The 25088-nt window shown below is 48.9% G+C and overlaps 1 protein-coding gene across 1 annotated transcript in view; it reads left to right on the top strand.

Annotated features, from left to right (window-relative positions):
- The window catches only part of LOC126523916 (uncharacterized), a 469956-nt gene that overhangs the window by 318871 nt on the left and 125997 nt on the right, over window positions 1-25088 (top strand). Inside the window, exons 10-11 of the mRNA XM_055066991.1 lie at window positions 1601-1852; window positions 7200-7317. Coding sequence (XP_054922966.1) covers window positions 1601-1852; window positions 7200-7317 — 370 coding nt within the window. The remainder of the gene's footprint in view (window positions 1-1600; window positions 1853-7199; window positions 7318-25088) is intronic.

Raw genomic sequence — 25088 nt, 5'->3', positions numbered from 1 at the left:
CTTAACAACGACCCTGCGTCCTTAACAACGACCCTCACCCTGCGACGCAGCAACAGCTGCGTCGCAAGGTGAGGAAAAGGCCGGAGCTAGAATTTTTTCATAATCATTGGATTGGTCTTTTTCTATTCGGCTTCCCGACTTGAGTCCCATATTCCCAGCAGAATTCCTAGCTGTTGTCCTAGCTTTGCGTAAGCTACAATCTTCCAGGTCAACCGCGGTAACAATCAAAGACTCTTTATTGCTGTGCACCTTACTTACTGCTCCCGGTGAGTCGCATATATTAAAAGCTTTGTACTCACTGGCTCCAAGTCATTTGCGCAGTTTACGATTAATATGGGTACCTGGGCACAGAGGCACATTTATGAATGAAGCGGCAGACAGGTTGGTAAAGGATTCTATCAGCGGCCCGGTGCTTTCCCTTCTTCTGACAACGAGTTTTATCCCGTCTGTCAAGTTTAGAAGATGTTAAACTTCTAACCTGAACTTCTAAACTTCTAACCGTGAACCCTTTAACATCAAAATCAAATCTTACGATTCCCTTGGAGCAGGAAATTCTGCAAAACAAAGCGAACGGTAGGGACATTAACGAGACTGCGTTGTCGCGTCCCATCCCTAAATTTATAGATGCACCGACCTAGTCCGGCAATATCCCCGTTGTACCAATTTTGCAACTGATTAGACACAATTGAAGACCACTTACTGGAAGGCACGCGTTTATGCTCCCTAAAAAATGACCTAAATTACAGTGCGACAGCTCGGCCTGCCATTGAACACTCCGGTAATACTGTATTTCGGTGCGTTTGTGCTTGGGCACTCACACAGGAATGTGTGCATTGCCTTAGAAAAACTCATTATTGAATCAGACCGATTTCATTGTTGGCTGTATTATTCATTTCATTCCTCCTTTCTAGCACGATTTACAGTATACTTTTTCCCTTGTTTGAATGACAGTCTACTGAATCGTTTTCTCCTTTCCTCGCTTCATTTTCTGCAACAAATTTATAAATGTATTACCTTAACACATACGTAAAGTCTGGCCTACCCTTGGCCAATCCCCGTGAGTGGGTATGTGCCAAACTCATCAACATCATCATCTTCTTCTTCTTCTTCCCTTTGTCCCCATTTTTGTGAGCACTGTAAGAACTGAAAAATGTTATTCATTTCGTGAATGTCATTGGCTTTACCAATTCTCTTCCTCAGCTCCCTACCTCCTTTCTACTATTCTAACTCCCCTCTGGACTGTTGAGCATTAGTACAAAGGTAAGAGCTGTAGTTTCTGCAATGCTCTTCCGGGGCGTAATGGACAGCAGTCGAGAGGATATTGTGAAGACGCGATGGAAACGCTCATACAAGTTTCTCGCGTCAGGTAAGTTTCCTCTCTGCCACGCTCCTCTACCTGTATATGCACGCTCTCAAACACCTCCCGAAGCGCCGTGGAAGAGAGCGACAGCGTTGCAAAAGACAAAGAAAGAGGCAAGGGAAGCTTCGCTTTAAAACTAGCAAACCCTCTGCGTATTGCAAATGCTGTATAGCTTACGCGGCATGATCAACACTGTGTACGAAGGTTCCAACGAATCTGTGTGACCACTCGTCCCGTCAGGCGACCTGGCATTCTACGACGAATCAGGCCGTGTGCACGTCGTGGAGCGCCTCAAGGAGATGATCAAGTGCATGGACAACCAGGTGGCGCCCGCCGAGCTGGAGGAACTGATCTTGTCCAGCTGTCCGGCAGTGGCCGAGGTGGGCGTCGTGGGACTTCCTCATCCCGATTACGGAGAAGTGCCAACAGCATTCGTCACTCGCAAACCAGGGCAAGACATCTCCGAGAAGGAAATCAAGAAGCTCGTGGCCGGTACGTGCTCGTGCGATCCTCGCAACGGGAACAGAGGATGCGCATTTTCATTGCGTTACGCGCGGCGCCTACACTGAGCGTGCGCCGTGCGAATAGTGTTCCACTTTCTCGAAGGCGAGCGCCGTGCTTGAACTTGGACGAGTTATGTATGAACGGCCGACGCCTGTTTTCCAAGCCGCCGTGGTTGCTTATTGGCTTTCCTGTTGCGCTGCTAAACACGCGGATGGGGGATCAAATACCAACCACGGTGCATTTGGGTGGGGGCGAAATGCAAGAACACCCGTGTGCTTATATTTAGGTTCACGTTGAAGAATGCCAGGGGGCCAAAATTAACCAACTATGACGCTAGGATGGATAGCTGGGCGTGTTGGTTAAGCATGATCTGAAGCGAAGGCGCTAAAACGACGGTGGACGAAGAATGCGTTCCTCATGACCAGATCGTGGGCACGTAAAACCCCATAATTTAAGTTTCGTTGGACTGTTCTCGACGGCGCGCGTGCTCGCCGCTATCGCTGCGCTGACTGTTTTGTTGGGTTGGCCCGAGTCAAGGAAATGGGATGTGAAACTTCTGAGAAGAAAGGAAAAGGGTAGAGTCGTGTGTGACTTTGCAGAATAACAGCCCACTTTCTCGCAAATCCGCCTGTTGGACCTGTTTATGAACGATACAATTGCTTTTTAACAAAAGACATATTTTCGAATTTTTATCCGCTTATCTCATCAGCCTAAATCTGGGGCCCATTTTCACAAAAATTTATCTTTGTTGCTTTTATTTCTTCCGCGACAACAACAGGCCAACTTCTGCGCCGAATATAACCATGCGTTTTGAATTTCGCTTACACGTCCTCCAGACCTACGGTCCCTCATTTCCGGGTTTTCTCATTTTTGAAATTCAGAGTGTGAAACTAACTATTATTTTGTAAAGAGGAAAGCAGGGACGAAATCAGGTCTTTTGATTTATGGCATCCCAAGAAATAGGGATTTTTACATAATATTTACAAAGGCCTAACACAAGCAATGGTGTGAATTTGTACACATTCGCTCTGTTTAAAAACAAGCGATATCATATGACACACTCATCTCTACAAATCCTTGTTGTAGAGATGGGTCGTTTCCAAGCCACCTGAGGTGATCTCGAAAGTTTCTCGCAGACACGACATCCAGGTTGACGATACACGTCTGCCACTTTAGACCTGCCAGGACCATCACGAGCTGGAATGTTGCAGGTGCCGAGCAAAGGCCGAGCGGCATGAACTTAATTCATTATACCTATTTTTATGGCGCCGAAAAACAACACACAGCACACAAAAGAGGACAACGGAACAGAGCGTCTTGTATTCTAAAAGCATTCGAAGAGAATACGCATGACTTTGAATACAAAGAGACCGTCCGGCGTAACAAAGACATTTTTTTTGCTCTGTCCCTCTTGTGGACTTGGACGTGCCAGTAGCTAGTATTGAGATCGACTGAGATATTCTGCGATGCAGAGTGGGTCCAGTGTGACGTCCGCCCGCAGGTGTCCTTCTACATCACCTTTTTTGCGGCGACGATAATCAACACTAGAACGAAGCCTTCCATGATCACCGAGACAACAGGAGACGACCACGGGCTCTTCGAAAGGCACCGAGATTGATACCCAGCGCCTCCGACACATATTACGCAGAACTGGTAGTGACTTTAATGACACTTTATTTTCGCCACATACGTGTACCTATAGATACGCGTACCTTCCACGTGGAGCGCACTACCTTGAGGCTGACAGCGAGTATTCAGTAACTATTTTCGACAGTCATAATCAAGCCAGAAGCTTTCATCCCTAAAATGTGCCCCATTTCCACTGAATATTTGTCACGTTGCAGTGAATCAATAATACAGCAGCAAACACTGTCAATCGTGGCGCCAACTTTTTATTGGGGGAGCCCGTGCGCAGGAAAACAGGTTTCACTAAAAGCGCAACAATAGCGGCGAGCAAGTGCATGATCTTCGAAAATATGATCCGTGAGTCGGGCGCATCGGCTATGTGTGCGTGGCTCAACAAATCAACGTGTGCTCGCGCAAGTTCTCGAATGGACCGTGCACCAGTCGCGCACAGAATAACATTACACGAGGCTCGGCCACAACATAGGCAACAGATAGAACCATCGATAACATTTGAGAAACTTCCGATGCAGGAAAGGCGCATCTTTCGCCTAGCAATGACCTCTAACACTTGTTAACGGGTGAAATACCCTCTCCGGATTAAGATAGACAAGTATGGTTATCAATATGATCTTGGTGACACCTACATTTACCCTATGTAACGCTGGAAAACACAGCGGATAAAGGCGACATAATGCTTTAAGACGTTTGCTCAAGTTTTCTTTTTAAGCCGCTATTCTTTCATACAGATTTCTCTTCGCACCGCCAATGGCTTATTATTCTTCCCATTTACACCTAATTTCATCTTGGAGAGAGCCAAGTCTCTCAAAACACAGGGCTAATCTACGCATCGTTGGTTACATACAGCCGCAGAACGCTGCGGAGCAGTTGCTTGCGTGGTATATTGCGGAGGCTGTAATCGACCCACGCAATTATACTTCGCCTGCGCCTTAATCACAATATTCCTCTTGTTTTCACCACATATAAACGATGAGACTTGTTCAGCAATGACACCGCAGAAACGAAGTATCGTCCTCGTACCAAATGAAAAGATAGCGAGAAAACGATGGTTGAGTCATTATTCCAAAAAACATAATTAGCGGAAAAGTTCGGCCACGCTCTACACTTAACGTGCAACCAATTTTCACTAAATGTAACCTCGTTTTGACATAGAAGTAGAGATCTCTCGGGTCGCTGGGTAACATAGCTGCAGCCGATAACGTTTTCGAGCCCTTGAAGCATGAATCATTTTTCAAAGGCTCTAGTGAAGTGACGCTCTTGAAACTTATCAGCGTATCATGCACAATATTTTTCCGCTTTCCTCGAACCGCAAATTTTGCGGCACGTTTAGTTCTTGCGGTACATTGCAAAAACTTTCTGTGCGTCTTTTTTTTTTTATTTATTTACGCTTGTACACCTCTGGAACGCTTGTATAGGTAATTTCCTACTAGAGAAGAAACTGGCCTATAGACTTACTATTGTTGGTTAACGTCAGTCATAACATAGGCACACTTTAACTTGGGGTTCATTCGGAATACGCGTGCCCTCTGGTGGGCGGTTACTTTTGCACGCATAACCTCCAAAAAATGATCCAGTTCTTCCGGCACACTGTGAAAATGCTCGGACAACGTTCTTGAGCTTTAAGTAATTTTAAATATTGTTTTAAATTAAACCACTCTTAAATAATGCACACCTTCCAGAAACGCAGCAACGTCAATGGGACCGGGAAAGGCTTTTTTATATAAGTGGAACAAATAGTGGAATAGATTTCGTCGTCTCTGTCGACCAGAGCATTATACCGGATGTTGGTTGTTAGAATAAAGGCACTAATACATAGATTGAAAAGTCCATGATCTACCTTAACATGAAGATAAAAAACGGGAAAATAGAAAGGAACAAGCAGGTTAGTAGCTGTCGGAAGAAACGCGGTAGAAATAAAATCATTGCAAACTAATATGCGGCTTTCGCACAGGAAAGGAAAGACAACACAAAGGTAATAAATGCGACTAGCTGAAATCACGGCATGCTTATGTGACCTTGCTAAATAACAGCCCAGTTTTCAGCAAAGCTATTTCTTTCGAACAGTTTTTGTCGTAATTTTATTTCCAGTAGTAAAACCACACAAAAATTCACCCTTGCATGACTCCCATAGCATTCTCGAACAATGCAATGAGGAATTTACAACAAAGGGTGTAATAAATACTCAAAAGCGCAAAGGCAAAACGGCGATGAAAATAACATGGGACAAGCGTCGACCTGACATACCGAGCCCCCAGCGCCCTCTCAATTTTCTTGCATTGCACTCTTCAACGAGTCAGTCGCATTCACGCACAGAAGCGACGCGTATACAAAAGGGAGGAAGGGGCGTGTCCTACGCGCTGAAAGTTTGAATCTTTTGGGGCTTATCTTGTCCCACAACCTTAATCGTCAATTGCCTTGCTTGCGTTTCCTTTCTCGTGTACCACGCGCTCGCTGCTTTGATGTCGACACGTCACGCTCATGGCGCGCAGGTCGTGTTCTGCAACGATCCGAAGAATTCGGTTTGGCAGTGGCGTTACATTTGGGCGATCCGCTGACGTAATGAAAACGAGAGGAAGGACAGAGGCCAATCGGCGGACAGCTTTCTTTTTCTAGAAGGGAACTATCACAAACCAAGGAAAATTACGGAAAATTAGGAGTGCTTCTTGGTAAATAAAAATAATTTGTTGATGTTATTGATGAGGTTTGTGTTTCTCATTATGAAACGTGTGTGGCGTACTGACGGTAAACTAGAAGAAAGGGAACCGAAGGGCCTGATTTTTATTAATCATACCACAAGAAGCCACCCACACACAGCGAGTGATAGTTTTTTTTTCTTTGTTTTTTCTTTTTTACTGCGGTGCACCCATTTATGCCGCTAGGTGAGACGTCGTACGCTAACTTAGTGTGCCGTATTCGAAGAACTGTTGCTTCACGGCCGCCTTTTCATTTCTCGTCTTGGGGAATTTCACCCGGCCATTTTATTTGCCGACGCTTGTTATGGCTTCAGCAACAGAAAATGTCATGCGGCATCTGGGAGAGGGCGATAGTTTCCTCGTTGGCCAGGCACTCTTGAAAACTTCCAGTCGCAAAAAATCGCAATGCGCACAGCACTTGGGCCACGATGCCGCTGGTGCGTTGCGGCCCCAAAACAACCACTCGCGCAGGCGGCGCACTGTCTTTTCGGAGAGCCTGAATTGCCTTCTGAATTCGTCGTCTCCCATCTCAAACGCGTGTTGTTGGTGTCGTCGTGGTCTCTCACGGAAGCTCGCTAAAATCAATCACACGGGGATCACGATCGCTGCCAACGCCGATGTCGCCCGTGCACATGGCACGCACATGCACACAGCGCCTCCGGATCACACCAAAGCACACAGCGCCACTTCGTAGCAACGACGGATTTGGTTTCCGCATAATGAACATGTGCGTGACGTCAAAATAATATGTGGGCGCGCCCAGAGGCGATGGCGTCACCCAGGCGGCGACCAATCCCTGCTCGCAAAGCGAATTCTGTGAAAATCAAAGCGTTATAGAATACAGCTCCTGGAAGTACCGGGCTCGTCGCGTTAAAGAAAGGAAATGCGCGCAACGCAGTGGACAGTTATTGTTGTGAGATAAGCCCACAGTGGGCAAAGTATTTTAAGAGAGTAGCAAAAATGCCTCCTTCACGTGGCCTCCATGAGTCTCTGCGCAGAAAACCTGGCCACGTACAAGCAGCTGCTGGGAGGCGTCTACTTCCCTGCCTCGCTGCCGCGCATGGAGACCACGGGCAAGCTCTTGCGCTCTGTGCTTCGCATGGACCCAAATTACAGGTTGGTAGTGGTGTCATTCTGGACGATACAACGTGGGCGCTGCTCAGCACATCATTTCCGCTGGCCCAATCTCTGCCCAAACCCTGGTGGATGCACTTCCTAGGGGCAGAAATCTTTAAGGTACGTCCACACTAGCGACAAAAACGCGCGCGACCCGCCACCCACGGCGAGTGGTGCTGTCGCGTGCGGCAAGATTCACGAAAAGCGGCCGCAACGCGCGCCATACGCGCGAATGGGTGCGAGACCCACTTCTTCGCGGCATCCGCAGAACGAGCACCATTAAGAAGCGAGCCGCTTTACGAGCCGCGCTGTAGTGGCGCCACCTGTCGCATAAGCAAAGAGTCATAATCTATGGGCTCTGAGATTGAACAGTGACACGCGCGCCGTAAAATCTCAGAGGCCATTTACCGTCAAGGGGGCTATTTTTGTTAAGCCTTTAGCACACCGCTACCGAGACGTCGACAAAGGAGTCGCCTCGCAATGGTGGCGTTTTTGGAACCCGTTCGCGGATATGTGTTCCTCTATGATAAATGGAACGTCGGACAAGGAGCTGCGTGCCAACCGCTGGCACATTATTGGACAGCAGTTTGGCATGACAGGTGAGTAATTGGTGAAGGCTGGGAAAGCAGAGTGTGCGCCTGGCCCTCAGTGTCCCTGTACCACACCCAAAACTTTCTCGTCCGCTTTCTGGCACGTCGGCGTCGCACAAGTAAAGAACGAATAAGTATTATAGTGTTCACAGTCACCAGCAGCTCCTCGTCCGTATCCGACATGCCTGAGCGTGGCCGGCAGTGGCGCAAAAAAACACAGACACTTCCGGCGGGACAGGAAATGGGCAGAACAGAGAGCGCGTTGTCACGAGAAGTATCGAATGGAACGAGACAACGCGGGACTCCACGGCCCGTTGCCGCGTGCCGCAAAACGCGACTGTGGACTTGCCCGCACGCGTCCGCCGCGCGGGTGCTTGCCGCGTGCGGCGTGTCGTGCGCGTTTTTGTCGCTAGTGTGGGCGTACCTTTAGAGCTCAACTTTTGGGCCCTAGTTCCCGCGGCAAGCGTCGGCGTCGGCCCTCGGCGTAACCGAGCGACCGAGAACGGCGAAGAATGAAAGAGCGAACGCGGAGTGCTGTGGACGATAAAAGACGTCCGCACATCGGCGGCACCGACGGCGGCGCCGGCCGAACAGGGCGAAAAAAAGACCCAGAAAGCTCGCCTCTCGCATAGCGTTCGCCGGAAGCGTTTCCCGGTAACGATTACGGTTGCAAAAGCTGCAGTTGCCCCGAAACTGCAAGTGTGTGACTGGTAGAGGTAGTACAACGCCGCATGTCGCGGCTCTCTCTGCCACTCGGTGCTGTGATTGGTACGATGCCTCACTATATCGCGACATCAAACACGTATACAGCTGCGCTAAAATTTCGCATTAGGGAGTCTGCTAATCGTCGGTAAATTTTTAATGTTTATTTTAATAAACGTTTTATTAGCAAAGAAGCTATAAAAGGATGCACACGGGCTCGTGTGCTGCTCCATGCTTCACTGTCATTTCTTCTTGCGTGTAACGGGAATTCTTTCCAGCTACATGCGTTTTTGAACGAGAAGGTCCGCCATTTTCTGTGAAAGGGCTTCACAAACAGTCGAGGGCGTGTATCCTTATATGTGTTCGTAAGTGACTGCTACTGAAGCGCCCACGCCTCTACGGCAGCACCAAGGGAGTTTATGCAAAACAGCCCAGTATAACCAGCTCTTGCCACAAATGGAGTCATACAATCTAACCCTTCATTTTAATCATATTACAAAGTTTTCTTTAGTGAGTTATAAAATTTTTTTTGTATCAACTATGTTAGAAGCCTCTTACCGTAGATCGGATCCTGGAGACAGTACCGCCTAAAGATATAAGCTTATAAGTGCAGTTGGGACCACTGTTCAACCTAATGTTCCGAATGTGCATGATGTTCCGAAAAAGAAGCTCTCTGAGCGCGTGCGACATTACGGCGAGTCCTACACGTCGTACACTGAGGATGTTCTCGCGCTTTGCCGTCGCGTCGACAGCGCCACGCCAGAAACTGACCGGGCCCGCCACCTTCTCAAAGGCGTCGGATTTATCGCTTTTAACGCCCTTGCAGCCCAAAATCCCACGAGTGAGCACGACGTCATCTCTGTGTGTCAGCACCTCGATGCCTTGCAATGAATCCGTTTGCAGCCCGACCCGTCCGACCACTCCCTGACAACCAGTGTTGAGCTCAGAGCTCTCATTCGAGCCCTCATTCGGGAGGAACTGCAAGCAGACGATTTGTCGCCTCCCTCCAGCTTTCACGCTCATCCTACTGCTACCGGCATACACGGCATCGTTAAAGAAATAAAAGTTGGCCTCGCTGAACAGCGCTGACCATCCAGTCACTTCTGCTTGCCTACCACCGCCTTGGTACGCCCACACTGCTGCAATGCATCCCGTATCTCTTTGCGCCACGTCGCATATGCCGGCTCAAGGTCAGCTAGCACCTTTACTTACACGAGCGCCCAATCCACCTGACTTCTGTGCCTGGCTTCAGTCACGCCCGATATGCTACTACTCCCGCATACGAAAGTACATCTCCCGGTTTTCCACACGCTGCAACGAAACGAATGACCCGGCTACGCTGCCTTTTAGCGTGACGCGCCTTCTCCCCCTAGATCATACTAGAGATACTTTGATAATCCGTCCACTCACCGAACTCCGTCTCCGGTCGGCTTCTGCAACACGTCCCCGAGTTCACGTACCTCGAGACGCCACTTCCCATCGCCATTCAGATGCTGTTTCTCGGCTTCGCGCGGCTTCTCAGCTCCCTCTCCTGCGTCCGGAAAACTAACCAGTTCAGTTTTTGGAAGGAAAGCTGCATGTTCGCGACCTGTTATAATTCTTCCGGAGTGTCTGTCAAACATGTTATCGGTGTCTGTGAATGGTGTGCGGTTATTGGCTTTGGTTAATGCGGGAACTACTATTTCTGTTATGGACGCGGACTTGTGCTCTCGCGTGAAAAAAGTGAAGACGCCTTATATTGTACCATCTCTGCCTGGAGTTGGTGACGCACTTATACGACTCTCCGCGCAACGTACTGAACGTGTCATCATTGTTGGCATCCGTCATCACATTCAGTTTGCGATTTTATTCTCGAGTGTTCACGAACTTATTTCAAAGTGGGACTTCCTCTCGTCGGCGTCTTCTTTAATTCCCTGCCGTCAACGTTTCATAGAAATGACTTGGACCTCCCATTCTGCTGCAGGCGAGCGTCGCTCCTGCCCGAGCATACGTGCCTTCGCATCGCTCCAGATGAAAAACCCGAATGCCAACTTATTCGACAAGGACCAGTCCTCAGACACAGCTCAGCTCGTCTAGAACATTATCCGAACATTCTCGCCAACTTCTGTTGTGATCTGGCAAACGTACTGTGAGTTTGTGTGCTTTTGTCTCGGACCTGGCAGGGCGCTGAACTAGCCATAACGGCTGGGAGATTAGGCCTACCGTCAAGTAGGCTTGCACTCCTGCAGCTGCAATGGCCCCGAAATTCGTCACCGACGCTTATGGATGGACCTCCCGAGTATCAAAGCATTCAGAACGTACGGAGCACGTTGCAACGGTCATTTTGCGTCCGCCAACTGGCCTTTTCCTACCTCAGTTGAGCTCACGAACGCTTCACGACACCCTCAGTGTTTCAGCAGCCCTTACCTCTGCAGAGGCTGGCACGAGAAATTACAGGCTGGCACGAGAAATGGGCTGGCGACTTGGTGGTTGCGCTGTTGCTTTTTTAGGGGGACCGCGGGTGCTCAGGAGGCCAGAGTAGGTAGTAATGAAGAAGGTCGCCTAGGGGAACCTCAGCAGAGCATCGCCGTAGATAACAGAAAAAGGAGGAAAGCAAGAAAGAGAGCTTGCCATGCAATAGGATACATAAACATGCAGGGTGGCAGAAGAATGGAAATGTGGGCAGAGATTGAGAAGCAGTTATATAGAGTACAAATAAGGGTGTATGCAGTTACAGAAACGCATCTTAGAGATTCGGAAAAGCCGCCAGTGATTGAGAATTATGTTGGGGAAGGGTGCAACAGAACTATAGGTCGGAAAGAAAGGGATGGGGAGTCGGAATGCTCATCCATCAGGGAGTCATATGGAAAAGAGTAAATTCAAAATGTCAAGAGCATCTTTGGTTATTAGGTAAAATGAGTGGGAAAGAAACTTGGCTGGGCGTTACGTATCCGTGGACCGGAAATAATTGTACAGAGCAGAGCAAATAGTTAGTGGAATACATAAGCGCGGATGTTAATGGTTTCGGGAATGGTGCTGAAGTTATCCTGTTAGGTGACATGAATGCCTACATGCAGGATTTAGATGGCCATTGGCGGCGAGCTCCACCACTGGAAAAGCTGGCGCCACCATCGGCGTGACGTGCGTGAGGGATAACGTGGACACAGCGGCCGCGTCGGCTGCTTCGGAAGCGCCGAAGCGAGCTGAAAACGAAACTTTAAAGTCCCACCAAGTGATGAGGCTTTACCGCCTTGGGTGTCAACTTGACAACACCTGAAACTACTATAATAGGTAGTGGCTGCCTTTGGAGGCGTGCAGCATGGTAGGCTACTGCTTGGTGCCGCAGTGCCGGACGTACGCAACAGAGCCCGGTGCCAGCCTTATTCACACGTAGCCGAAGGGCAAGGAGCTGCCTGAAGCTTCGTTGGCGAAACTCAGAACCGGCAGACAGCCATCGGCTACAACTCGGGTATGCAGCAAGCACACATGCGAGGAAGATTTCTACTACGGCGGCGTACTGCACGATGTTCGGTGGGTAGCAGAAAGCGCGCACTGAGATGCTCGCCCGCTCCCGCTGTTCGGCTAATGTCAGTACGGTTTGGTCTATGAACTTGTTGATGCTAGATACCGGCAAGTTCACTGGAACGGAAAGGGAGTGGTAAGACGCATATTAAAAAAAAGCGTGGCATATAGTCATGTTTGTGTTAAGAATTAATTCACTGTATTACAAAAAAGAAGCAGGGGCAAATCGCACGCTGATAAGACCGATAAACATACAGTGCGACGCAGCTTGAGAAACAATACTGAGATGTCCAAGAATTTAGAAGACAAAAAAAAAAGATTGAATCGTCGCGAAGACACATCACAGTCGCAGTAGGCGTGGAAGTCTCTATAACGAAATTATTTTTGAACAGTTCTGATAGCGTCCACGCAACGATGGTATCTAGTGTACTGTCAAATTCGCATGCTGCGGCCTAAAGCTCACGACACTGTGCGAAAACGCGCTCGCAGCGAAAGCAAAACATAGTGCAGGGACATGCATGCAGACGCGCATTCGGTCGCTGCAAATCCATGCTATCGCTGCATTGAGGCTTCCTTCTTTTATGCCCCATTTGGTTATACCGACATCCTACTATAAGAACATATTTCACATAGTTTACTTTCAGCGTTTGCCTACCTTTCACACAAGAGGCTGGTTCGGGAGACTCCATCGCGGCGACCACACGTAGTGGCGTTCGCTGTACTTATTCGGTAGAGAGATAGCATGTGTAAACGATTCTGTGCTTTCAGTTTACCCAAGATTATTATTTCAGCAGTAAAAACTGCCCTCGTTTTGAGAGTACTTACAATAACGTCCAGGAGGGCTGCCGCGTGCTGTTTTTATTGAGCGCTGTAAGGCAAACCTATGAGGGGCGCGCAGCGCGATCCCTCATACTACGCAAGGCAGGCGCTTGCCACAGACGGCGACTCCGTAAGTGCTCGTTCCCACTGCCGACAACACCGGGAAGTCAACGCTACACCTTTGCGAGCAACATAACCTTGTTATCGTGAATACAGGGCCTAAGTGTGAAGGGCAGCTCACGTGGGATGTGGAAAAGCGACAATCAACCATTGATTACTGTCTGATGGCAGAAGGAATTCATGATAAGTTGAGAGAAGGGGTCATTGATGAGAAAGGTTTAGCAGCATAGGGAAGCACCATAAACGCATTATTTTGCAAATGGGATGTGTAGCTCGGAAAGAGAGCAAGGAGTGCAAACAGGCCGGTCCAAATTTGAACGCTGAACAAATAACAAATATAGTCACTAGAGTCGAGGAAGAATAAAGAGTGGGAATATAATGAGCTTCTAAGTGTAATAACGACAGAAATACGGAAAGAGAAAGAACATGTTCTTTGGAAAGGAAAAAAGAAACCGAGAAGCTGGTGGAACAGGGAGATACGAGAAGTGATCCCCGAACGACAGAAAGCATCTCGAGAGCACAGGCAGGCAAAGAAGGCGCAGTTGCCGCAGGATGAAGTAACCAGTAAATGGGAAATATACCGGGAGAAAAAGTGTATGGTTCAAATACTCGTGCAAGCGATATTAAAAGATGAAAGTGATAGTTGGTTGTCAGAAATACGTGAGAAAAAGAAGGCCACCCCGAGAATATTTTGGAACCACATAACATTGTTAGGCAGGAAGTCAACAACAATACAACCACATATCCTAGACGAAAATGAAAACAAACTGGAAGGAGAAACGGCAATAAATTGCACCCGAAAAATACCAGCCGAAACTTTCCAAGGCAATGACCAGGTTGTATTCCAAGAAAACAAAGAGCATGAAAGAGAACCAGATGGAAAAAAAGCTGGTCCTGACAAATTTCAACTGGAAGAAAGCCGAAGAGAAAATTCCTAAGCACACATCCACAGGGCTAGACGAGGATCCCGTCAGGCTCACTAGGACCAAAAGGAAGGAAGCTCTGGTGAAAGCAGTGGTAAAAACTTTAAACGATAGACGAATACCAGACAATTGGCGAGAAAGTAGAATGAATTTAATTTCTAAAGGTAAGGGGGTGAAAGATAGAATGCACTCCTATAGACCGTTGACCCTTACATCGGTAATATACAGGCTAGCAATGCAGGCAATCAAATTAAAGCTTCAAGCATGGGCAGAGAATAATAGCATTTTGGAAGAACTTCAGAATTGCTTCAGAGTAGGTTGGGCGTTTAGATGATAACTTATTTGTTCTTACTCAGTGTATTGAAATTCCAAAAGTAGATTTCAGACCAATATATGTGGCCTTTTTAGACAATACAGGAGCCAATGACAACGCAGATCGCAATATTTTGTGGGATATTCTGGAAGGAGAAGGCTTAGGGGATGATTTTCTACAGCTCTAGAAAGATATTTACCTAGAAAATGCCGTTTGCGTTTAATGGGAAGGGATGAGGAGCGAGGAGAAAGTTCATATCAACAAGGGACTGAGGCAGGGGTGCCCTTTATCCCCATTGCTGTTTATGATGTAAATGATGAGGATGGAGAGGGCGTTAGAAGGAAGTAATATCGGCTTTAATATCTCATACAAACAGGCGAGTACAGTAGTAGAGCAGCAGCTTGCAGGTTTATTTTATGCTGACGACATTGTGTTGCTAGCTAACAAGCAAAGTGATTTGCAACATCTGGCTAATATCTGTGGACAGGAAGGCAACAATTTAGGTTTGAAATTTAGTGTTAGAAAATCAGGTGTTATGGTATTCAATGAAATCAGAGAACAGACAGTGGCGATACAGGGCCAGGAAATACCTCGGGTAACAGAATATAAATACCTTGGTATATGGATAAACGAAGGCAATAGATATATTGAAACACAGTAAAACACAATAACAGTGAAGCCATGATGAAGCACAGAGAGCTATGGGGATCCCATAGGTACGACGTTCTGCGATGTGTGTGGAAACGTTCCAGGACCTGCTTTTCGAAATGCGATTGTTTGCTTTAAATCAGGGGTACAATCAAGACTCCATGGGAAACAAAGGTCAGTGGGTCGCCTCGCATTGTGCGCTCTCGGGAAGACAACAAATGAAGCTGTGAAGGGTGATATGGGCTGGACTACTTTTGAAGTGAGGGAAGCTCGCAATTCAGTATGAAGAACGACTGAGGAATATGGAAGTAAATGGACTGTGAGAGTGTTAAGGTATCTGTACAGGAAAGGATTGATTCACAATGAAGGAAGGAGGAGAAGGAAAGCAGAAGGCAGGAAGGTTAACGTCCGCTTGGCTACCCTACAACGGCAAAGGGAAAAACAAAGATCACAGGGAGGCGGGAAAGAAAGAAGGAGATTGCGGTGAGTTCGGTTACCCGTGCGGCCTTACAGAAATTGCATTAATAGTCACAGATGGTCGCACAAGCCCGTCGTCCTGAAGAAGCACATAAGCGCCGTCATCGCTTTACGGGCGGACGGAGGATGGCTGTTCCAGCAGCACCTGCGCAGAAAGCGGCCGATTGTCCAGTTTTTTAAAAGCTTTGGCAAGTTCTCACAGTGGAGGAAAAGAACTAGGAAGCTTACCAGCAAGTATGCGGCCGGTAGTGTGTGCAACAGAGCAACAAAAAACGTCAAGTGGAAAGTCAGAGAGGCGGAAATAATCTCATGGGTGGCGGCAATGGTAAAGAAACCTGCCAAGAATAACTATTTAATAGGAAAAAACGAAATCAGGAAAGAAACAATTTATAATAACTCAAAAGGAAGCTCATTCCTTTCCGAAGAGAGATCGAGATACCTTAGAACACGCATCTATAAAGCGAGTTAAAAGAAGGAAAAAGAAGCATGTGCTTGCTGCGGTAACGCTAGGGAAACTACAGAGCATGTTTTATTAGAATGTGAAGTCGTCTACCCAGCGGTCGACTTAGGCACCACTGGCCTCCCTTTAGCCCTTGGGTTCAGCGAGAGCAGTGGAAAAGTAAACATGTCCGCAATAGGGATTAGTAAGAGGCGATTGGAGGAAGAAAAGTAGGGAAACGACAAAAAACAAAGACATACAAAGACACAGTTCGCAACAGGGAATCAGAAAATTTGGTTGTGGGAGTTCAATGTGGGTTTTTTTGTTTTTTATTGTTTAACCCCTGTAGGACATTAGGCAGTATAATAGCAAGAGCTTGGTGGTGCAACCCACCACCCCGTTCCAAAGGGGGCGCTCATACCATCCATCCATCCAATAGAATGAAGGCAACTAATCTGGTATTGTGGCAGTCGAGCTATGGAGGCATTGCTCGCTAACGGGCCCTTGTCATGCAGTGCACTGCTGCTCAAGATCGTCAACCAGACATTCTCCTACTCCAGGAAACTAACCAAACACCTGATCTTGCAGGCTATACGGCGTATAGCCATAATTCGACAATGGCCATTCTTATTCGTAAAGATATAGCGGCAAATGTTGTCCACAGTACGAAGCAGAGCCTCACTGTGCGCATCCTCCCAACTAAAATTGTCAAGAGCAAGGCAGAGCCCCACCTATTCATCACGAATTTTCATAGCCGGCCAAAACAGAAAGTAGACTTCATCAACGAGTTTGCGAATCTGCGGCCAACGACGTATTTTGATCATCTAATAGCAGGCGACACCAACGCACCACACTCTTCATGGGGATACACTAAAAGCTCCTCCAAAGGATCCGCACTTCTACACCATATGCAACAGGCCCAGCTAATTCTCCTTAACGAGACCGACTCCCCCGACGTGGCACGGAAACAGTAAGAAATACCACGCCTGATCGCGCCGTCATTAAAGGACGACTCTTAGCGCAGTGGGTTAACACGTACGATACCTTAACGAGTGACCACACTGTCATACAGATATTTCTGCAAATCAAAGGATTCCCAAAGCGCCAGTGCAAGCATCGCCTCACGGATTGCAATGAGTTCCACAAGACCCATCTTGGAGACTTTCAAAACATGCACCTGAAACATTGGGCAGAGATGGTCAGGCAACGAATCGAGACACACACGATAATAGAGAAGTGGTAACAACCAGGCACGGCCAAGCACCCTCTTCATCTCCGGGAGGCACGACGTGCCCTCATCTAGAGACGGAAAAGAAATAAGCTCAATCAAAAACTGCGTTCACGCATCAACACGCTCAACGAGCAGATCGTCTACTACACTGAACATCTCACTCGTGAGCCGTGGTACGTTACGTGCAACAAGCTCAACGACACACTGAATATGAGCTCCACGTTGAATCTCATCCGAGCACCCATTGACCCAACCCAGAGAAAGACTGAAACGTCCCATAAGCTCCGGAAGCTGCTAGAAACATTTGAGCTTTCCGACGAACTATTTAACGAGCTTAGAACAACACACATCGCGGATCCAGCACAATTACAGTATGCAGACTACAAAAGCGCAGGGCCAGAAAATGTGGGTTTCATCGGCCCAATCACATTAGCTGGATTACAGCGTGCCTTAGCAGAAGCGAAGCCGAATAAAGCGCCAGGACTAGACCAAATTACGACAGCACAGCTCCGCAATCTTACAGAAGCCCATCATGCATTCTTACATCAGCAAATTAACAATCCTTGGGACACGGACACCTTGCCAGAAGAATGGAAGACAGCCAGCATCATTTTCATTCCTAAGCCTCGCAAGCCCCAAGCCATAGCGAATCTGCGTCCAATATCGCTAACATCATGCATCGGTAAGCTAATGGAGCGCATCGTGCTTAACAGGCTTCTTAGACACCTTGAGAAATCCCAACACTACCCCATAATTTGATTGGATACAGACATCACTTATCTACTCAAGACGTTCTGCGGCAGCTACGCGAAGAAATCACGAAGGAAACAAGCAGCGCTCAGCTTAGAGCTATTCTTGCCATCGACCTCAAGTAGGCTGTTGACTATGTTAACCACGATGCAGTGCTGCAAGAGCTCCAAGCTTCTGGCCATGGAACCAAGCTTTATAACTATATCAGGGACTTCTTACGGAATTACACGTACACACTACGAGCAGGCAACATCACCTCACAACAGTATCACCATTCGCGGAGAGGTATCCCGCAGGGTTCAGTGATCTCGCCCACACTCTTTAATTTGCCATGTCCGTAGTTCACAGAGCGCTACGAAACATTCCCCACATCAAATATGCGATCTATGCAGATGATATCGCCATCTGAATCAGCAGCGGTTCGCCAGGACACATCCAAGAAACTCTCCAACTTGCTATGAACAGGGTGCATGAGGCTGTTCAAAATATTCGCCTTAGATGTACGTCGGAGAAATCTGAGTTGCTACTGGTCCATCACAAAAGATGGCGACCGCCCACGATACAAATTGTAAACGAAGACGTGCCAATTTCCCATCCAAAATGTGTTAAGATACTCGGTCTCCATATCTAGAAATATGGAGGTCCCGCTGCGATGGTGCAGCGCCTGCTCAGGCAAGGAGAACAGGTGCTGCGCATGATGCGTATGAACGCCAACCGAGCCAATCGAGTGAAAGAGGCGGATATGCTTCAATTAGCACACGTACTAATTATGTCGCGCCTGCACTGTCACCTACCCTATACCAATCTGCGTCAGCAAGATATCAATCGCATTGATGCGCACATCCGGAAGGCGACAAAGCTGGCCATTGGCATTCCGTTTAGTGCCAACACCAAGGTCCTCCTTGACATCGGTTGTCATAACACGGTGGGGGAACTAGTCAGTATTGATCATCGTCGCCAAGAACTGCGTTTGCAGCGCACATGTCAAGACATGCACATCCTCCATAGCATCGGTCATCATCCAGAGGCTGCGCCTCTTGTGTCTTGTGGACATTCGCCCACTACCCCCGAAATAAGGCGAACTCCTAACCATAGCTCCACTGCCACGCCGCATGAATCCAAAACGAGGCAAGGAGAAGCGGCGCCAGTGAGTTGCCTACTTCAAGAGGCACACGGCAAGACACCCTCACGGCATATACTTCTACGCTCGAGACCTCCAGACTGTACATACGGAGGTACTCCTAGAGACAGACCAGACCTTAGCGGAACTGACAGCCATCGCAATCACGATCAAACACATGACCCCTAGTAACCCGGCCTACCCAAGAATCATATTTACCGACTTCATGGCGGCTTGCAGGAAGTTTATGCACAACGATGTCCCGGTCCGCATTTCGACATTTATTCTAGAGCACTTTCAGGGCCCTTTAGAAATCATCTGGATACCTGGTCATGACGCGCTGCAGTGAAATCTAATCTAATCTAATCTAATCAGGAAGATCTAATCAGCTCACCTGTGAGACTTTCAACCAGGCACCCTGTATTCCGCCACCAGCCCAGACAAAAAGGTGGGCTCCCCTGCTTCTGCGGCCCTATCAAGAGGCAAGGCGCAAGTTCCCCAAGCTCAGCAAAGTACTCACCCGTGAACAAGGTGTAATGATTCATCAGGCCCAGACTGAAACACTCTCTACACCAGCGCGAATGCACCTCCTCCGCGGTCTCTTAACTGAAGATCCCCCACCCTGCCGATACTGTCGCGAACACAAGAACACATCCCATATCCTCCGGTGCCGAGGACCACCCCCATCTCCCCTGCCTACCCTTGCAAATCTTTCCCTTAAACCCCAAGCCAGGTGGCTGACAGAAGCAACCAGCGCCGACCACCAATGGCACCTTGCGGCGTTTATCAGTGCTGCACTGAAGAATGTCGTAAGCAAGGCTCTGGACTGAAGGCCTTTCCATCACGCCACCCAACATAAAAATAAAGCTTCTGTCTTTCTCTCTCCCATTCAGCTGATGCCGACGAAGGACGATTGCCTTTCTTTATAGCTTGCGATTCCGTGCTCCCTCGGGGCCACGAGCAAATTATCCTTTCGTCCCCCGACATCACTAATGGTGATGTGTTTCCCACTCCATACGGCCGTTGTCTTTCCTTAGGGGTAGTCTTGGCTTCAAGCCTGGTGCGTTTCAATTATGGTTGTGCGTTCATAACAACTGTGAATACCACCCAAGAGGCTATTCTTCTACTTCAAAGCACCACTGCCACTTGCTGCGTGGATACTCAACCAGTATCCACTTTCCCCCTTGATGTTTTTCAAGCTCCCTCTCAGCCGTACAAATCTGCTTCTCCATCCGCTCTTCTTTCCGCAATAAGCCACGGACTTACTTCTTCGCACATTCAGGCATTGCTAGATTTGCTCACGAAGCACCAGGCATGCTTTAATGCCCATTTGTTTTTACTCGAACAGACTTCCGTCGCATCTCATAGCATCGACACCGTTGGCAAAACTATTGTGTGCCGTCGACCCTACCGCGTCTCCTAAGCCGAGCGCCACATCGTCGAGGAGAACGTTGCCGGCATGCAAGAAAAGAATATCATAGGCTCCTCTGCAAGTTCTTGGTGATCACCCGTCGTTTTAGTATAAAAAAAGACGGATCGGTACGTTTCTGTGTTCATTACCGAGTGCTAAATAAGATCACCCACAAGAGCGTCTACCCAATGCCGCGTATCGATGCCGCACTTGATTTTTGCAAGGGGCGCAATACTTCTCGAGCCTAGATCTTAGTTCTGATTGTTGGCAGATTCTAATGCATGAAGAGGACAAAGAAAAGACCGTCGTTTCTACTACTGATGGCCTTTGCGAGTTCAACATAATGTCTTTCGGCTTATGCAATGCTCCCGGCATGTTTGAAAGGTGGACGCTGTTCTTCGTGGCCTCAAGTGGCAAACCGGCCTATGTTATCTCGACGACATTGACGTCTTTTTGTCGACGTTCTCTGAGCATTCGCAGCGTCTCGGCGAAGTGCTCACGTGCATTGCAAGTGTTGGTCTTCGACTAAGCACCAAGAAGTGCCCCTTCGCTGGCACAGACATATAACTTCTTGGCCTTCTTGTAAATAAATGCGGCGTTCAACCTCATCCGGATATTTCCGCAGTGCTCAACTTTCAACGCCCATTTCATGCAAAAGAACTGTGTAGTTTTCTCGATCTCGCATCATACTTCCGACGCTTCACCCGGAATTTCGCCACTATTGTCGCGCCTCTCCATGGACTTCTTACCAGGGCCACTTCCTTTCACTGGTGCGATCGATGCGAAGCCGCTTTTCAGAAACTTAAGCGCGCCTTAACCTCAACGCCTGTCGTTTGTCATGTTGATGGTAATGAACCCACTCTACTGCACACTGACGCTAGCGGTCAAGGGATTGGCGCCGTGCTGCTGCAGCGCGACCGCTGTAGTCGCGAGAAAGCCGTCGAATATGCAAGCCGCCTTTTGACTTCCGCGGAAAAGAAGCACACAATCCCCGAACAGGAGTACCTGGATGTTGTATGGTCCATGCAGAAATTTCACCCATAGCTCCACGGTTGGAATTTCACTGTTGTTACAGATCATCATGCCTTGTGTTGGTTGTCAGTGATCAAAAACTTGACAGGACGCCTTGGCCGCAGGATCCTCAGATTACAGGCTTATGATTTCTATGTCGTTTATAGGACCAAAAGTAAGTACCAAGACGTTGACGCACTTTCCCGCTGCCGCTACCGCCATATTTCCATCTCACTACGCGACCTTGTCAACTTGGCCGCATGGACATCACGCCTTCAATTTTACCTATTGCTTTCCTGACTCAGTTGCCATTCAGCCACCCTTGTGTGTTTTCTGCTAACCAGCACACTGATCCTTATGGCCACGACGTCATGGATTGCCTCATTTGTGTTTCAATCCCACCCAACAGTAGGCTTCGAAGACACCCGGAGGGCCATCGATGGGTTCCTGTCATTCCACGCTCTCTCCGGGCTGAAGTTCTACATTCTTTTCACGACCACCAGACGTCTTGCCGCTTGAGTTAGCACAAAGGCCGTGAGCGAATATGCAGCCGCTTCTTCTGGCCAGGTTTTTCAACCAGCGCACCTCGATATGTCGCCTCGTGCACCCCTTGCCAACGGCTCAAGCCACCTACCACTGCACCCGCCGGGCCGCTACAACCAATACCTTGTCCTGCTGAACCCTTCGCTGTAGTCGGTATTGACTTTTACATTCCTCTCCCGGCCATTGCAGACAGCAACCGATGGATTGTCACTGCTGTGGATCACTTGACGCGGCATGCGGAAACCACCTCTGTCCGCTCAGGAACAGCTTACGAAGTGGCTGCCTTCTTCCTTCAAGCTATCTACGTACGCCACGGAGCCGCCCGTGTCCTTTTGAGTGACCGCGGCAAAGCATTTCTCTCGAACACACTTGATGAAGTTCCCTGAGACTGCAACACTATGCACAGCCCCAGGCTACCACCTCCAAACCAATGGTCTGGAAGAGTGATCGCACGCTAAATGATAGGCTGTGCAAGTGTATCTAGTCTGAGCATCGTAACTGGGGTGCCATTCTCCCCTTTGTAACTGTTGTCTTCAACAGCTCTGTCCAGTGAACCACAGGCTACTATCCACTTTTCCTGGTCTACGAGCGACATGCGAACTCTGCCTGCAACGTTTCTTTCTTTTCAGGCCGTGTCAACGCTTGCCATTAATTTGCCACCAATCCGTGTCCCGTCTTGCCCGATGTTGCCACCGTGCTTGCCAAGAAGGCCGCAAGAGCCGTTAGGATGCCACTCACCATGTCGTTTTCCACCATCCTGGTGACAATGTGCGGCTTTGGACCCCTGTGCGAATGCCTGGTTTATGTGATGAGCTTCAATCTCGGTGCATCGGCCCCTACAAACTCGTGGATAAGACCTCAGCGGTGAACTATAGTGTTATGCCTGTTGACAAACCGACTGACCGACGCTGCCGTGGGTCAGAGATCGTGCGTGTTTCCCGCCTCAAACATTCCGTCGGCGCTCCATGCTAACTTAATTAGTGGCCAGGGAAGCCGCTTCCGTCCACGGGGGCAACAACTTGTGAGCATTTTTATTATGGGCGTCGTCTTCTGTATCCACATCACCATCGCTTCGCCTCTTCATCTTCGGCGTGCTAGCCCGTGCTTCGAGCATAAAAGCGTAGGGTGAAGCCATTGCTTCTTAATACATACACATAATAAGCACAAGTTAAAAATTTCGACGGCAACATTAGAACAGAGAAACCCTACCACAGCAACCCGACGTTTTAACCCGTAGAACACGGGCGCTTGCCTCTGTTGTCCGCTTAGACCATCCTTGAGCACTTCCAGTGTGCAAGCCAGCGTGTTGAGGTGCGTGGCGTGTTTTATTGCCGTACCAATTGTATGAACACTAATTCTGTCTTTTGCCGCCGTCGATAATTAAACATAAATATACAGATTTCATTGGTTTTGATGGTTTTCATGGTTTTAAGAAGTCAAACTTCGGAACGTCTTCTCTCTCGAAGACTCTGCTAGAACCTCGTGCGAGAACCAGGAGCTGTCCTTGAAACGTGGGAGGCTTTTAAGAGGCACTTATCTGCAGCTTTCTCAAGTATTCTGCGCAAAGAACGAGCTGAGGCCTTGCTTCAATCTCGACAGAAGTATCGAAACGTGTCCGTAACCGTCTTTGCGGAAGAAATGCAAAAGTTCTTCCGCCACGTGGACGCCAGCATGACTGAAGACAAGACGCTTCAGTGCCTTATGAGGGCCGTCAAGGAGCAACTTTTCGTCGCTCTCATTCGCAACACGCCGAGGACTGTCGCCGAATGGATTAGCGAAGCGGCCATTATTGAGAAGACGCTCGAGCTTCGCGCAAGGCAGTACGACCGCAACTTACGCGCTCCTCCCTCAGACTGCGACTATCCCCGAAGTGCCTCCGTGGTGGCCCTTCGAGATACCGTCCGCGCCATCGTGTGCGATGAGCTGCGCAAGTTGCTACCGTATGCGCAACCACAAATATCCTCGCTCGACGACGTCGTGAGGGACGAAGTACAGCAAGCGCTGGGAACACTCGATCCCGCCGAAACAGCACCGACCCAATCGCCACCTTGCTAGAAGCCACGCGTTTGAACTTATGCCGCCACTCTGCAAAGCCAAGCGAGGCCAACCAGCTGGCGAAGGGAAACTTACACGCCACCTCGATGCAGGCAAACCTACCCGCCGCCGCCGCGCCCGCAGCAGGCCGTCCGTTCAAACACGTTCCGACAAACCACCACGAGGAAGACTGACATCTGGAGGACCCCAGATCGACGGCCGCTTTGTTTTGACTGCGGTGAAGCCGGCCACCTTCTACGAGAGTGCCCCTACCGTCAGATGGGCCTCGGCGGGTACAACATCGACGTCCCACGACCATTTTCTGGCCAGCGGCGTCGAGAAAGTGAGGCGTCTTCGAGCGAACGAAGATGCTGCCCCACGTTGCTTCAGGTCCCCGTCACCCTACTCACCCTGTGCTATTTGCCTCACCAACGGTACGCGAGGAGAAGGTCACCGAGCCCTCGTAGGGCAAACTAAAGCCAGCGGCGTCGGGAAGTGACGCCGCTATCGAGCGAAGACCGAAAAACCCTCCTACAACCACGACGAATTCCGACGCCTCGACGCATTCCGACGCCTCGTTAGATTCCGACGCCACGACGCGACCCGAAGCAGCGACGACACGACGCAATGCTACGCCGCTACGAATCCACGCAACGACGCCACAAAATCCGAAGCCACGACCCGGCACTACAATTTCGATGCCGCGGCTGGAGGCCACAAAACAGTGCGCTGATCGACCCGCCGACGAAAACCATAACACTGACGACCAAACAGGCAGAAACAATGCAAAGTAATAATTATAATTGCGCCGCTTTCACCATCCTCGACGATCAAGTGAGTATCCCGCCAAATGCGAGCGTCATGGCAGTTGTCCAAACAGACGCGTTCTCAAGTGGCGAAGCGATTGTCGAAGTGAACTCGCAGCTGCTGCTGGATCACCAAATTAGCGTCACATGCGGTGTTGTCCATCTCCGTTAAGGCAGAGCGGCTCTGCTAAAAACCAATTTCAGCAAGGAACAAAACGTCGTAGACCTCAACAGGTCTACGACGACCGCTTTCTTCGAAGAGTTCGCCGAAGTAAGCGACGCCTTTGCGCTCTCCAAGTCGTCCCATGAGGCATCGTCGACGGTGACTGATGA

Source organism: Dermacentor andersoni, chromosome 6, assembly GCF_023375885.2.
Source record: "Dermacentor andersoni chromosome 6, qqDerAnde1_hic_scaffold, whole genome shotgun sequence".
In the NCBI taxonomy this organism is placed as follows: Eukaryota; Metazoa; Arthropoda; class Arachnida; order Ixodida; family Ixodidae; genus Dermacentor; species Dermacentor andersoni.
This window is presented reverse-complemented; position numbering and strand designations above follow the sequence as displayed.